The 15,830-nt window shown below is 33.9% G+C and overlaps 2 protein-coding genes and 1 pseudogene across 3 annotated transcripts; 1 reads left to right on the top strand and 2 right to left on the bottom strand.

The window, feature by feature from the left end:
• The first annotated feature begins 2,725 nt into the window (after window positions 1-2,725).
• On the top strand, window positions 2,726-5,765 carry LOC110705359 (peroxidase 45-like). Its single transcript, XM_021883205.1, has 4 exons — window positions 2,726-3,521; window positions 3,852-4,049; window positions 4,238-4,403; window positions 5,206-5,765. Exons 1-4 carry the CDS (start codon window positions 3,303-3,305, stop codon window positions 5,613-5,615), a joined length of 993 nt encoding a protein of 330 aa, XP_021738897.1. The 5' UTR covers window positions 2,726-3,302; the 3' UTR covers window positions 5,616-5,765.
• An 88-nt stretch (window positions 5,766-5,853) lies between these two features.
• LOC110705807 lies at window positions 5,854-7,454 on the bottom strand (annotated as a pseudogene).
• LOC110705358 (plasma membrane ATPase 4-like) lies at window positions 7,429-15,512 on the bottom strand. 2 transcript variants are annotated; one of them, XM_021883204.1, is made up of 17 exons: window positions 15,409-15,512; window positions 15,159-15,274; window positions 12,339-12,458; window positions 11,985-12,221; window positions 11,142-11,903; window positions 10,934-11,056; window positions 10,733-10,837; window positions 10,457-10,601; window positions 10,195-10,359; window positions 9,764-10,002; window positions 9,631-9,663; window positions 9,463-9,544; window positions 9,193-9,353; window positions 8,931-9,098; window positions 8,522-8,704; window positions 8,248-8,432; window positions 7,429-7,897 (listed from the first exon to the last, which is right to left on the bottom strand). In XM_021883204.1, exons 2-17 carry the CDS (start codon window positions 15,216-15,218, stop codon window positions 7,801-7,803), a joined length of 2,865 nt encoding a protein of 954 aa, XP_021738896.1. In that variant the 5' UTR covers window positions 15,219-15,274; window positions 15,409-15,512; the 3' UTR covers window positions 7,429-7,800. The 2 variants fall into 2 exon arrangements, with proteins under 2 accessions (XP_021738896.1, XP_021738895.1); XM_021883203.1 differs by having other exon boundaries at window positions 15,405-15,494.
• Between the last annotated feature and the right edge of the window lie 318 nt (window positions 15,513-15,830).

The raw sequence follows: 15,830 nt of genomic DNA, 5'->3' as shown, positions 1-15,830 counted from the left end.
TGTTTAATCATTTTTTTGGTTGGCTTAGAAGCTAAATTAAAAAGCTACTCACACTGGCTTTTGTCTTTGGTAGTGTGAAGTCCTGTTCAGTTCACTTTAAAAAAAAAAAAATATTCAGTAACAATTATTTCAGTTTAGTAAAATTAATTTCATTTCAGCAAAAATTAGTTACTCAAGTAATGTACTCCCTCCGTTTTTAAATATTTGCTCCACTTTCTTTTTTCGGCCGTTTTTAAATACTTACCTCATTTCCTTATTTGAAAAGCCTTTTACAATATTAAATTAATTTTTATTATCTAGTGGACCCACCATGAGATTCGTACTCATAACCACAAGAATATGCATTAAATGGGAAAAAATATTATGGATGAGAAGGTTCGAACACTTGACCTATTAGAAGAAAGGTTATTGTTTAACCATCTAGGCTAATTATCAATTATGTTTTAACCTTGCATAATAAAAAATATTATATATGAAGTATTGAAGACACATACTACATATACACTATTAGTTGCTCTTAAAATTAGCAATTGCACAACTATAAAAAGTACTATCCCGGGGCAACGCTTGGGCTATTCACTAGTTTCTCCTAAAACTCCGCGCATGGAAAAATGGAGCAAGTATTTAAAAACGGAGGGAGTAATGGAGATTATTTCAGTTCAGCAAAATTATTTTCAGTTCAGAAAAAATAATTTAGGTTCAATACGAGTAAAAATAATTCCACTTCAGTAAAATTAAATTCAATTCAGCAAAAATAAGGTGAAGTGAACATGACTTTAAATAAGAAGTAATTTTGTACCCTTTAAACAATATCTTTACTTTGTTTGTTTGTCTCATTTGAAATCTTTATATAATAAGAGAAGCTTACAAGATCTTTAATAAATACAAGAAAAATAACATATCCATATAGTGTCTTGTTAAATGTGTGTCGATGTATCATTGCAAATTTTTAGGTTTTGTAAGTTTTTAGCATAGTTGAAGATATTGGTTCAAAAACTTGTGCATTGTATACTGTATAACAATGCAATGAGACAAATAAAAAGGAACAAATTGAGTAATATTTATTAAGTACCCTCTTGTCATTAAAATTTTCTTCTTGTTTTGAATAGCTATGAAGACAAAGAAGAAAATTTGGATTTTTTCGTAAATATTCAAAACACATTGCGTGCATATATAACTAGTTTGTTTCACCAAAAAAAAAAAAAATATAACTAGTTTGTTATGAAAAGTAAAGGCGGTTTATATATGGAACAAGTTTTTAAAAAAAAAACAAATAACAACTAGTGAAGGTTTGGAGATGGGATTATGTTATTTAGGAAAAGTTAATAATAATGGCACAAAAATTTGGAGAAATGGTGGGTATTGTATATGGGAAAGTTAAAAAAAAGGTTGGTGTATTATGGATAAAGTTATGTAAAATAAAGATAAAAAATTAAAATTACACGAAACACCTAAAATGGAATAGCGAGCTACATTGTACTCAACTTTTTAAACAACCAATAGTGAAACAACAAGTTAAACATGTTAAAATGATCATCAGGACAAACAAACCTACTGAAATAAACAATCCACAATCATGAGCCAATTGCCAACCAAAACCAACGAAATAATATAATCTCTTCCTCCCATAATACATGAGAAGTTCAACTTTTTTTTCACTATTCATACATTAGATTTGACCATAATTTTTTATTAACATAATAAAAATTGTATTTTATCACGAAATATATTGTTAGATAAGTTTTAATATAACGTTTCATAATATAATTTTAAAAAATATTTTCTCCGTTCTATTAATATTGCAGCAAGGAGGAAATTACGCATCCCAAAGTACATTTTATATGCTAAATATTTATAATTGTGTAAGAGTAAAAATTATAAGAAGTTGTTATAGTGAAAGTATTTTATGAGACGAATCCAATAAGATCCCATATGACTATTTTATTTAACATATAAATCTATATTATAAGGTCAACCAAGAGTGATGAATAGTGCAAAAAGTCCATTGTTAGAATATTAATAGAACGGAGAAAGTAATAAGTATTAATATTTAGTCAAACTAGTACATTGGCGTGTGTGTAATGTTTGACTGTGTTATGTATTATGGGACAGAGAGAGTAAGGACATGTTCACTTCAGCTCCATTTCAGTTCAGTTCAATTCAATTAAGCTCCTAATTTCCTTCTCTCATAAAATATTCATTTCAGTTCTATTTTATTCAGTTTAGTTCAGTTCAACTAGTTTAATAAATACGAATGAAATATACCATATAAATTATAAATAAGGGGAAAACTAAACTTTTGATCTAAAACCAATACTTTTATCAAATGGGTAAGACACAAAGTAACCATCACAATCGTATAATGTGTATAATCAAGCTAAGTCATTAAATATTGCTGTATTTCAAACAGTTTTCATTTGTGTTCTTATGCTACTTAATATGCTAAAATCCAAATTATCTTTCGTAAGTTGTTTTTCTAAGTATTCTATTATAGTGATCCAACTGTATACAACTTGTAAAAGCCCACAATATCCACCGCTCCAACTAAGCATAAATCAACAATTATAAGCACCAAAAAAAACGTCAGAAGAAAATATCAATTTTATGAGAACATCCTTTCCTTTCATGTGAGGAAGAATAATTTTTTCCAAAAAGAACTTTCACTTTTTTCGAATTTTCATTATCCATATTTTTTTTCGTGTGTATAAAGAGTCATAAAAGACACTAAAATAAAAATATAGACGAGATTTAATTATAAGTGTAACGTTCTTTAAAACTACATTAGTTAACTAAGCTATTCAATGTTTTTATGAGAATCTTCTTAATTTTCAAGTGAGGAATTGTCTTTTTCGACTATTTTTCTTTTTCTTTTTCAATGGAGGTTTATAAAAAGTAGCGATACATATGAGATTAATTTATAATGATATATCTCTAAAACTTTACCAACTAAACTAGCCGATAATTTTCCACCAATATAGTGGAATTCTTATGAATGTATAATTGTCAGTGCATGCTCCTCCAGCATCCTGCATTTTGTCATTATACAGCTTTTCATAAAACAAAACAAATTTATTTCATTCTTTGGATGTTCTGTTGAGTGCACTTCTTTACAACCCCAAAAAAGAATCAAATAAAATCCTTTTTATACTTAATGGAAGAACAACAATTCTAAGATTATATTGTTCCATTTAATACTTTCATAGTTTTATTTCATCAACTTTCTCCCATTTATATGTAACTCATCAACATATAATTCTATTTTATTTATGCAAGTATACAAAAAAGCTTAAGAAACATCAAATATGGTGACTAATTGCATCATATTTCTATTAACCACTCTAATATATCTCCTAATTCTATCTCCAAATCAATGTTCTGCTCAATTAAAACGTGATTACTACCGCGATTCTTGTCCAAATGTTGAGTCAATTGTACGGAATTCAGTGAAGAAGAAGCTCCAAGAGACTTTTGTCACTGGTCCTGCCACTCTTAGACTCTTCTTCCATGACTGTTTCATCCAGGTACTCTTTTTCCTACTTTTTTTGTTCATATTTTTACGCTTTTTGTGTACAAATTCCTTATAATAATTCATGTTAGTCGACCCCATATCATTTTGGCCTAGCGTTTTGTTTATTGTCAAAATTTATATAGTTTTGGTCAAGTATATATTTGTTTAAACTATATATACTACCTCCGTTACAGGTTATGTGCAACGATTAAACATTTTCCTTTTCTGCTTTATGTCAAATCGTTGCACATAACCTGTAAAGGAGGTAGTAGTTTACTACTTGTGACTATAAATTGTGTAATAATGTGGTGGTGTGATTTGGTTGCATGTTACAAATATATAGGGATGTGATGCTTCTGTAATACTTGCATCACGTACCGGAGATGCTGAGAAAGACGCTGAGGATGATCTTTCACTCGCCGGAGATGGTTTTGACACCGTGATTAGAGCGAAAGAGGCCGTAGAAAGTGTACCGGAGTGTAAGAACAAGGTTTCTTGTGCTGATATATTGGCCTTGGCAACTAGAGATGTCATATTGTTGGTATGTCAAATGATTCATTATTTGTACATGTACTTATATTTTAGCCTCTTTTACATAGCACAATAATCATTAATGACCATGTGGTCCAACATCATTTTGAAGTCATCAATCTCAATAAAAAAAAACGACATTTGATGAGGTTCAAATGCACGCAACTTTAACCTTACCTTATTTATTTTCCGATACAGAGTGGAGGGCCAAAATATGGTGTGGAATTGGGAAGAAAAGATGGAAGGATATCAACAAAAGCTAGTGTTGGAGGTCATCTTCCTCAAGCTCACTTCAACTATAAGCAACTAAGAAACATGTTTGCTTCTCATGGCCTCTCTGAAGTTGACTTGATTGCTTTATCAGGTTTACTCTGCTCCTCACAATCATTATTACTTTATCATCATTTTCTTACAAAGTTTTAGGTGTAAGTATTATTATTCCCTTAATTTCTTAAGGAAAATCAAGTTTTGTCAACTTTATTTGTTTTAGAAATTACAGAACTTGTTAAAAAATTAGTACCAGTTTATAAGCAATTTAGAACTTTTCTTTCTTTTTTTTATTTTTTATTCTAAAGTATTGTAATCTGACATACTTACATAAGTAATGATAATCAGTTCAAAATCATGTTTCAATGACCCTTTTTACTACGTAGTATTGTTGTCATATAACTATGGGTACTAAACCGCTTTTGCTAAGTGTCATTTGGTGATTTCTCTTTGGATTTTGGATCAAAATCGAATCAGCAATTTATTCTATTTTAAAACCACATGTATCATAGGTGTGTCAAACGTTTTAATTAGGTTATGTTCAAATTAGGATAATTAGTACAGTTTGAGTCATATTCGGGTGATGAGTCATTTGATTCAGGTTTGAATTTGCTAGATTATAAGGTCAATTAGCTTGACATAATAAATAAATAAATCAATATTCTATTTGTATTTGTCCACATTTCGATTTGGATCAAATCAAGTCATGTAATTTCGGAACAGTTTGAATTTAGGTTGGCTAACTAGGACTTGGTTTCCCCCCTCCCCCACTCCCATCTTCATGATCATGGTCATATTGCTCCCCTTCTATCTTCTCTTCTAAAGTCTAACATGCCGATTCATGTTAACCGACAACAAATCATTTTGGGACTAAAAGCTTTGTTGTTGTTGTTATATAGGAGCACATACATTGGGGTTTACGCATTGCAGCCAATTCTCCAAGAGAATATATAACTACAACAGCCAAAGTAGCATTGATCCAACACTTAATCAAGGATATGCAAAGCAACTTCAAAAGGCTTGTCCAAGAGATGTTGATCCTAGAGTTGCTGTTCCCTTAGACCCTGCCTCTCCTCTAAAATTCGACAACTCGTTCTACAAGAGCCTTCAACAAGGGAAAGGTCTTCTTGCCTCAGATCAAGCCTTGTATTCTACAAGAAAATCGAAAAGGGTTGTTAATGCATTTGCTTCAAATAGCACTTTGTTTGAAAGAATTTTCGTTTCATCCATGACTAGGCTTGGTCGACTTGGGGTCAAGACAGGAAATCAAGGTGAAATTAGGAAGGATTGTAGGGTGATCAATAGTTAGTATTAGTGAATTCTTTGAAACAATAATTGAAATTGTCTTAATAGACTGCATTTTCATCTTATTTTTTCCCTTGGCTTAGGTCCAGTTGTTACTAATGTGAATGGTACCTAAGATCTGAAATCAAATTCCGTTTATAAAATACACCTTCAATGAAACTCAGACAATGTATGTGCATGAACTGCATAATTTCCATCGAGGTTAAAAACGGCACTCATAAGTTTAAACTCTTTGTGTTTTCATCAGCTAATCTTGAATTCAGAAAATGTGCCGGTTTCAGAGAATTGTGTACTCTGCGTTCCACTGCAGGGTTGATGTGCAAGAGCTGGAAGTTCAATGCCCTGCAGTGGAGTAAATGCCAAATTCAGTGAAGAGCAGCCAAGTTCCTCAGCACTTCCCCTTATTGATGTTTTTAGTACCTTTTGCCACGATCTTGCTTGAAGTAGCAGGAACGCGTAAACTCCTACTTCCATCTTGATCAAGCATACCATATCCTACTACCAACCCATACCCAAAAGAACTCTCTAGCTTCAGGCACACAAAATTTCACCCTATTAGACAACATCCTAATACGCGTGACATCATATCTTTCCTACATCTTCCTTCGCCTTAATCCACCTCTTTTCTTTTTGGATTCAAATAAGGCACAGGAAGAGGTTTTACTATCCTAGGAGGCAGTAGCTCTTGCCACTTTTTGATTTCTTGCAAATCAATTCAAGAAATGTCCTTTTAGTTTTTCTAGTTGAATCTCCTCTTGTGTCATCTGCACAAATTGCAAGGGACGACTTGCCAGTCAAAAGACTATATACACGCATTCGTTAACAAGGGGGTGTACTCTGAAATAACTGTCTTCTCAAAATAACCAGCACAATTTGAGATGTTGCTGTCGAAAGACCTGCTAAATTATTTTTTTCAGCCCCTGACTCTGAAGGTTGCAAGCAGGAATCTTCGCTAACTCTGCCAAACCTCCAGCATCCCCCATAAGAATAGCTGCAACAGAACTCCCAACAACATTAGAATGGTTAGGTGCAATACACCATTCTACTCTTGACGAAATTTAGCATCCTTTTTTCTTGCTGAATCAAGCTCGATTGCATGGTAGCAAGCCTTGACAGTCTTGTGTAAAACATTCTCAGCAAGTGGCTTACCCCTGGTAGTTGAAGCCATGACCGAAACTACCATAATAACGGTAGAAGGCAGAACACCGTCAAGATCAACTTTAGTCGGTCAAGTCCGTTCATTACCAATATTTTTAACAACACGAGCCTAGTCAATAGGGTGACGAACAAGGTCTTTGAGCTAATTGTCACGGATAAAATTGTGTACACTAATAATTTCATTATCAATATCGACTGTTAATGCATTACAATCAACGATCAATTGATAGGTTTGTCATTTTCAGAAACTATTTCGTGATTAGGAGAAATCTAACATCCTTTCTGTACAGTTTTGTCTTCAACTCTATGCATTCTGTTAATGTAAAGTGAATTTTGTAGCTTCAGAACTTTATCGAGATCATTATATGCCAAAATTCCATCATTATTAAATTCCTTTATGTTCTCTTAATCAACGCCTTCTTTTTCGTTTGATAATGGTTCAAGATCATCAGACAAGAATGAGTCTGCAACACTGCAAGTGTTGCCATTGTTGCTGTGATCAAGTGAATAACAAAACAGAAGAACAATATTTTACTAGACTGCAGATCTCATTTACGACGGACATAGTTGCCAACTGATTAGTACGAAAAAAGAAAACACAAGGAATGAAATTCAACTTAACTCACGTAGCTTTCTTCAAAGGCCAATAGACCTCAAAATTGATACGGGAAGAAAAGAGTGGCATTAAATCAGGACGTGTAAACTGATTGTCATCATCGTCATCATCAAAGGTACAAAAATTTGCTTATTTCACGTGTGTACAAAATTTCCAATGAGGCAAAGAAAGCACAGAAAAAGCAGAATCCATTGCTGCTTTTCTTATGCAATCAGCCTTGAAATTTGAGTTGTTCTTAAAGGAGTGGAAGACAAATCTAAACTAGGTCTGTAAAAACAGACTCGTAAACTGCTAAGAAAATTCAAGTGCCCTTGGATTATAAGGACGCATAATTCTACCTATTTATCTTCTGCATCAGTGCAGTCTTCCAACAAACTGCACGCTCCTCTCTTCCCTCCTGTTGTGGTCTTCTGATCTACACAGTGTAATGTTGCTGCATGTTTTCGATATCTAATCCCTTCAGTTTCACTACAGACTCCACATGGCCTTTCAGCGTGTGCAACTCCCTCAGCCTGCATTCACAAATAATGAAATAAACCATCTACTATCTGAAAATCAAACGACATAAGTTTCGTACAAGTAATCAATCTGCCAGATGATCTCTAAAACTTTTCCTTTGAAAAGAGGGATAGTAGTCTCTATTATATGGAAATCAAATTACTACCAGCCAACTTGTTATGAGTGACTATAACTAAACATGACACATGTATTTATCAACTTAAAATGATTTTGTAAGTATATTCAGGAGATAAGGCTTTAACAACTTAAAGTGATTTCAGAAGTATTTAAGGGAGTGGAAGATATGAATGTATCATCAAAGTTGTACCTGAAAGTCATGTTAACACTAAGGGTTATGTCTTACCTTGCAACTTCAGCCCTCCTTTTCGCTTGCTCGGCTATCTCAGAGAGTTCTCTGTAATTGCTCTTCTCATTGAATAAGGTGGTGGATTCTGGAGGAGGTTGGAGGCCATGCAGGGTTCTTTGTGCAGTCGCCCACTGTGCTTCTCTCTCTTCTTTTCCGTAGTCCTTCTTTGTGGTAAAAGCAGTCTAAGGAAGGCAAGAGAACACATCCATCATTCGGTTGCAAAACCAACAAAGAGACTAGAATTTTTTCTCTGCTTCAACACAAATATTACCTTATTTTCCAGAAGATTGTTCCAAGCCCTTCCACTCAGCGCATAGCGAATGAGAAATTTCAGAACATCAAGTGGCAAATAAGTGACCAGGCTGTAAATCCATACAACACCAGCCCATCCCCATCCCATAGCTTCTATCTTTGCAAAGCGGAAATTGGCATAGACGGCTATGGCAGTAGCAATCTGTCGAGAATAGCAAAGAATTAGCTATCTGTCACAAAAGCAAGCAGGGCAAAGGAAGAAAAGATGTCGATCTCAATGATTTTAAAGAAGTCCTTAAAGTAAATGGATTCATAAATATAGATCAACTTTCCAATTTTACAACTGCTTTGTTTATGAAACAGGCATAAATGTGGATTATTTTTACTTCTATATAAAAATAAATATATGAGTACTGTACAAAGTTTACCAGCTGAGCAATCAAGAAAGCACCGAGCAACAGCAACCCTGGGCGTTCAACAAAGGACCAGCTTCGAGACCGTGTGACAAAAATGAGGGCCTGGCTAATAACACTCACTTGCAGATATAAGGCCGCCATCATCTGATCGTGAGTCAATGGCTTTACATGGAATTTGTCCTGCAAAGACAAAGTAAATTGTGATGGGTTTTATATATTATGGAGGAAATCTTGCAGAAAGTAAATTCAAAGGCTGATATAACAAGCATTTTACCGTGAAGAAGGTAGTGTCTGACATGAGCCAGAAGAATATTACTGTCATTAGCGCTTGGTAACCTCCCAAAACAACACCAGTGGCGAAAATCTCATTCAGCTTCCAGCTGTCTGGGAGGGGGGATGGCTTTACTCTGTCTTTTGAAATTGTCATAATTGTTCCTAGTTGCCAAATATACCAGAAAAAGTGAGGACAGTGAGATTCTAATAATAGCATAAATCATTAACATATAGCTTGATTGATGTATATTAGTTGCGCTGCAATTCTTACCATCATTTAGAATTGCGATGATCAGAACCATAAATGGTGAAAAGTCGAATTTCCAAATCAATGCAATGAACATAAAGCCAAACTGCAACATAAAAAGGATGAGGAGATGGTTAATGTTTCATAAAAGAAGTTTTAAACCCTATCAACATTAGTATAAACAGAACTTACCACAACACGGATTGTGATTGACACTGCATAGATCTGCATACACATACCCATGAAGGGAAAAAAAAAAAGAAAATTTAGAAAGTCTATACATGAAATATAAATATTCATTATCTGCACAAGGAAATGAACAGACCGTGTAATTCTTCATCCTCTGAAAGATAGCCCTGCTGGTAAGCACCGCACTGATAATAACACTTAATCCAGGTTCTGTTAGGACAATATCAGAGGCACTTCTTGCAGCATCGGTAGCATCATCAACTGCGATTCCAATATCTGCCTTTTTCAGAGCAGGAGCATCATTGACACCATCACCAGTCATGCCACAAATATGTTTCCTTTCTTGCAACCTCTTGACAATTTCATACTTGTGCTCTATGATGAGGACAAAAAGCAATCAGCACAATCATCTCATTTACAGTAATTAATGATTTGTAATTTAAAAGGAAAATTAAAACATCATTAACAGCGTTCCAAATTAGCTGGAGACAAGCCAGTCAATCATAACTTAATACAGAAACTCATTAGAGTATCCTGGCAGAGGAAAGCTTCCTAACTACTACATACCAGGAAACACCCCAGCAAATCCATCAGCTTTCTCAATCAACTCATCCACAGGGAGACCTGCAACATTTGAGCTCTTATCTTGTCCAAGCAATGAAGACGAGGGGTACATATTGGTCCCCATTCCAAGTCGTCGACCAGTCTCCTTGGCAATAGCAAGCTGATCACCTGGAATTGACAGGGCAATACGAAAACTAAGCCATTGGAATTATGAGTCAAAAGTAACAAATTATAAAAGAAACACCAGCATTAGCAATAGCATTACCTGTTATCATCTTTACGTTGACACCAAGATTCAGGGCTTTACTGATTGTATCAGTACTGTCATGTCGGGGAGGGTCAAATAAGGGCAATAAACCAACAAACTGCCATGGACCTCCTGGACTCTCTTTTGTTTTTTCTGGTACTTCCTACATGAAGACAATCACAAAAATGTACAACGGTGTACTTAGTCCTCTTTTTCTGGACACATGACACAGGAAAAATGTAAAAAGGTGTTGCATGTACATAAAGCATTTGACATAAGGCAGGATGCACAGACCTGTCTTGCAACAGCTAGAGATCTGAGCCCACGTTCAGCATAACTCTCAATAACTTTATGAACCTTTTTTTTGACGTCCTCCTTACAGCGACAAAGATCGATGATCTGTGAACATATAACACAAAGATAGTAGCACTTGGTGAGTAGGCTCTTCAACTTTTATAGCCTGCTGCTTAAATTAGTATGGGAAATAATAATTACCTGCTCAGGGGCACCTTTGCTTGCTCGATGCCAGTTACCGTTAGCATCAATGTAAGTCAAAGCAGTCCTCTTATCCACGGGGTTAAATGGGAAAAAATGGACCTCCCGTATTCCAGCCCGTGCCTAAAGTATACATGAAAATGGTCTTAAAAAGACATTAAAAATAAAATTAAAAAAAATGTTAACGAGTCTGTTTAAGTGATTATACCTCCTTTGGATCTGCTAGCATCCCTACCATGGCAGCATCAATCGCGTCCTGATTTTCAGTCCTTGAGGCCCTAGCTGCGAGCAGTAATACATACTCTTTCTCCACTCCCTTCGCAAAGACTTCAATAAGATTTTTGTCCACAGTGAGCTTATTCAATGTCAGAGTTCCTGTCTTATCACTACAGAGTACATCCATGCCAGCCATTTCCTCAATGGCTGTCATTCTCTTGGTGATGGCACCCTGCTCAGATAGTTTGTGCGAGCCAATAGCCATTGTCACAGACAAGACAGTTGGCATAGCAATTGGTATCCCACCAATCAATAGAACCAATAAATTATCAATTCCATCCCTGTACTTACGATGCTGAATTGGGTACATGACAATGATCTCAATCAACATTCCCACAGCAATTGAACAAATACAGAAGTTACCAATTGCTGTAAGCACCGATTGGAAGTGCCCAACCTGGTTAGTGCTGTCAACAAGGTGTGCAGCCTTGCCAAAGAAGGTATGAACACCAGTAGCTATGACAACTGCCTCTAATTCACCTTGTTTACAGGTTGAACCAGAGAAGACCTCGTCTCCAGGATTCCTAGTGACAGGAAGAGATTCTCCAGTGAGAGCAGATTGATCAATCTTCAGAGGATCACCCTCAAGAAGACGAGCATCAGCAGGGACTATGTCTCCTAACTTGATGCTAATTATGTCTCCTGGGACTAGAATTGATGCCTCCATTTCACCCCATCGCCCATCTCGAAGAACCTGTATTGAAGAGTCATTATTTTTATAAATCATATAGCTGCAACTGTGAAACACTTGAGCCTTTTTTCGTTAGTGACTTACTTTGGTTTTAGGAGCAAGGTTAGCCATAAGCGCTGCTGCTGCATTACCAGCATTGTTTTCTTCTATGAAACTAATAGTAGAGTTGATCACCAGAAGCACCATGATACCCACAAAATCCTGCCAATCTGGAGGCTTATTATCACCATTTGCCAATACAATAGCCATTAAAGCAGCTGCCTCCATAACCCATGACAATGGATTCCACATAAAGCCAAGAAACTTCAAGAGTTTGCTCTCCTGTTAGTTCCAGATCAACGGTAACAAATGTGAAAAAAGCTTGATTAGATCGACTGGAAGTTAATGAACACAGTTAATACTTAATTTTCTTCAAGAGTAAAAGAACAATGGATAAACCTTTTTTTCTTCTAGCTTGTTATGTCCAAAAATTTGAAGACGGTTGGTTGCATCGTCTGAAGTCAGACCTTCTCTTGAGCATCTCAAACTCTCAAACACCTCCTCTATAGGAATTTTCTCCTGCAAAGCACACATGAATTTTTAATCATTGAAAACGTGAACCCCTCATAAATCATTGTTAGATAGTATCAAAACCATTTTTTTACAGAACGAACTAGCATAAGTTTAAGAAGCAAAGGGGGAATAAATCAATAAAGTATCCAACAGATCAATTCTCTATCTTACACAGCTCCACAATGGACCCTCTATACTTCATACTCAGTGATACAAACGGACAGCTTTAAGGCATATAGAAATTTATCTGTCATTGGCACACCATCTTATCTCATAACACGAGCCAGACAACTTTTTTTAAATAGGACTTGTGAACTTAAAATTAAAAACTCATCACAACATTGCAGAACCTACATCACAATATGCAGGAAATGGAATCCATAGTCCATATTCATGAGACAAGACCCTCTGATTAGTAACTATTGCAGTAATGCTTACGTATTTATATTATTAAGGTACTTAATTCTGCCTGTCTTCAAAGCCTTGACTGAAGTACTATCATACCAGTGTTCTTCCTAAAGGCTATTTAGCATCAAAATTCGACCGTGAATTATATCCTTCCTTTGACCTTCAAGCACCCCGAAGCAGGAACTAGCTATTACTCTATTAGCCTTCATCAATGAAGGCATCTCAACAGTTTGTTTTTTTAATTTATTTACTATATTTATTTATTTTTTTAGTCATACAAATAGCTTCTACTCATCAATTTTTCCCAATCAATTTACATGGACAAGTTATTCAGATTTGTCCATAATTTTAGGCGGAAGCTCAAATAATCAGCTAATAACTGCTCAAAAACAATCAAAATTACACTTATCGTTACCTCAGTTTGGAAACATTTGCACTATTTTGACTTTTTACACTATTAATGCATTAAAACTCAATAAGTTTTTGGCTTAGTCTCAAAGTCTATTATTAATAGATAATTAAAAAAATTAATATATGGTCAAAATTGTACATTATAGGTACACTTCACTTATATTATAAATATCTCCACAATAATATTGCTGACAAAATCTCAAATACTCCTTATATGATTGAATTTGTTTTCTCTTATTGTCTAAAAAAAGAAAGTGAAAAAAGAATTGCAAAATTAATGTACACTGGTCAAAGTCAGACTATAAACCTGACTGAGTAAAGAACATAACTTTTGACCTTGACCTTTGGAAGGAGCCTTTAACAATAGTGTAATTAAGCAGTGTGATTGTTAACTAAACAATCAATGAAAAAAAAAATTCCAATAATTTTGATTAATCAGGTCAATTTAGTAGTAATTGTTAACATTGTTAACAGAAAAATTAAGAGGATATATATTCCTACTGATATCCTCCAGGCTCCAGTAAGTGATTGCCAAAGTAGTGGGCCACAGAATTTGTGATATCCACGAATAATCAACTTCGCATATTTTTTAAAGCTTGTCACTTTACAAGCTTGACAAGACGTAAGAATCCTTAGTAACTTTAATAACCAATACATATTTGAGTAACAATTATTATTATTAATTAAAAACTCTTAATTGATACTCCATTTTAACAAAAGAAAACACATAAGAGTACATGCTATTTACAATTACAAATTTACTACAATCTTCTCAAAACTATTAATAAAATAGCTTTAAAATAAACAACTTCTAACATAGCTTTACAAAAACTATAAATTATTATTATGTAGTATATTAATATATTGTCTCATAGCCTCGATTTTCTTTACTTAGATATGCAAACGTTACAATTAAAAAAATATGACCATCTCTTGTATGAAAGTTAATATAGATTATTATTTTCTTTTACAAATTGATTTTCACATTTTTATGTCCACCTCTATAACAAGGCAAGCGTAAATTTCTTCAAATACGTGTCAAAATTAAACCTAAGTACAAAATACTATTGGGACGGGTAATTTAAAGCCTTTATGTACAACCATTGTCCATAAAATTTATCTTTAAAGAATATATCCTTCACATAAATATAAATATTTGATCAAATAACCGTAGGATTTTTATGCAGGCATACATATCATTAGTGAAGTATCATACTTTATTTATTAATTTTTTTTTTGGTAAAAAAAGGTAATTTTTTTTTATCAGGACCATTGAGTGAGAGAATCGTAAATCTGGCCTTCCACTCAAAGATTTGTCCGCAATTTCTTTGTGTCAAAGTACAAGCAAAATAAAAACAAAATATTCATTTTTTTTGTTTAATAAAATCAAAAAAATTAGTAACACTAATAAAAACAACTAACTCCGAAAATTTAGCGATTAACTGAAAAGAGTGTTACTAGTAATTCAGTATAGCTAATGATTAATTAGGACTCTTTTCTTAAAAATCATGCATAAAAAATGACCAGATTTTATATTTTGCTCCGATAATTTGGCAAAAAGCGCCGGAAAAATATCCCAATAACATAATTAACATAAAAATAATCCAGATTAAGAAATATTATCATTCACTTCCAAAAAAATGATAAAATAACAATTTAAAGATTTTAAACTGATAATTACGTAGAGATTTTTTTATCATCATGAAGATTCGAAATCTTCAAATTCAATCGTAAAAAAAAAACGTCGATTTCAAACGATTATTCATCACATAAATTACGAACTATATTCACCAAAATTACGATAAAATTATACGAGCTGAGTACTAAAAAATTACATAATCTATTAATAATACACAGAAATTCGAAAAAAAATGAGAAATATTATACCAGATCAACATCCTCATTTTTAATATCTTCAAGGCTCGCCGCCATTCCACCACCAGGCATACTCGCTGGAAATCGCTAAAAACGACTCACTGAGTCGAATCGTTAATTCAAATCAACTGAGAAATGAAAAAACACAGAAAATTATGAGTATCAGAAGAAAACCTAGAAAAATAATGGAGAAAATAAGAAGAAAAAGTGAAGAAGAAGGAAATCAACAATGGCGGAAGAAGTAAGCGGAGTACATACGCACTTTCTGGGATGAAAAATGGGAAATTTTCTCTCTCTAAAAAATGCCACGTTTTTCAGTGGGAGAGGAATTGGAGAGAAGTGCAGAGGCAGGTATTTATACTAGCAGTACGAAAAGGGTGAGAAATTGGTGGGACCTTTTTTTGATTTTTTTTCGCTTTTGCTTTATTTATTTATTTATGCGTTTGTAATTTTCTTCTAATGATATTTTATCTCTCTTTATCTCTTCTATAATTCTATTCCTATTTAGCCAATGTAATTTAGGATGTTGTTTAAGATGTGTGTGTTCTTTTTGAGAGATTTTGAAATTTTGAGATGGTGATAAGAGTGATACTTAGCCATTTAGGGTTTTTTGATGGGTGGAATCTTTATTTTAGAGCAAGTGTTTTGTTAAAGGCTTGATTAGAATAGTTAATTAGACTAATT

This window comes from Chenopodium quinoa, unplaced genomic scaffold (genome assembly GCF_001683475.1).
Source record: "Chenopodium quinoa cultivar QQ74 unplaced genomic scaffold, ASM168347v1, whole genome shotgun sequence".
Taxonomy (NCBI): Eukaryota; Viridiplantae; Streptophyta; class Magnoliopsida; order Caryophyllales; family Amaranthaceae; genus Chenopodium; species Chenopodium quinoa.
Note: the sequence above shows the minus strand (reverse complement) of the source record. Positions and strands in the feature narration are given on the sequence as shown.

What these genes read in the sequence shown, in the direction of transcription:
- LOC110705359 (XM_021883205.1), top strand. Translation starts at nt 3,303, where the DNA reads ATGGTGACTAATTGCATCATATTTCTATTAACCACTCTAATATATCTC. An exon ending in TCCATGACTGTTTCATCCAG is followed by an intron (nt 3,522 to 3,851) that starts GTACTCTTTTTC and finishes ACAAATATATAG; the next exon opens with GGATGTGATGCTTCTGTAAT. An exon ending in TGACTTGATTGCTTTATCAG is followed by an intron (nt 4,404 to 5,205) that starts GTTTACTCTGCT and finishes GTTGTTATATAG; the next exon opens with GAGCACATACATTGGGGTTT.
- LOC110705358 (XM_021883204.1), bottom strand. Translation starts at nt 15,218, where the DNA reads ATGCCTGGTGGTGGAATGGCGGCGAGCCTTGAAGATATTAAAAATGAG. An exon ending in CAATCACAATCCGTGTTGTG is followed by an intron (nt 9,545 to 9,630) that starts GTAAGTTCTGTT and finishes TTTATGTTGCAG; the next exon opens with TTTGGCTTTATGTTCATTGC. An exon ending in ACAATCTTCTGGAAAATAAG is followed by an intron (nt 8,433 to 8,521) that starts GTAATATTTGTG and finishes TGCCTTCCTTAG; the next exon opens with ACTGCTTTTACCACAAAGAA.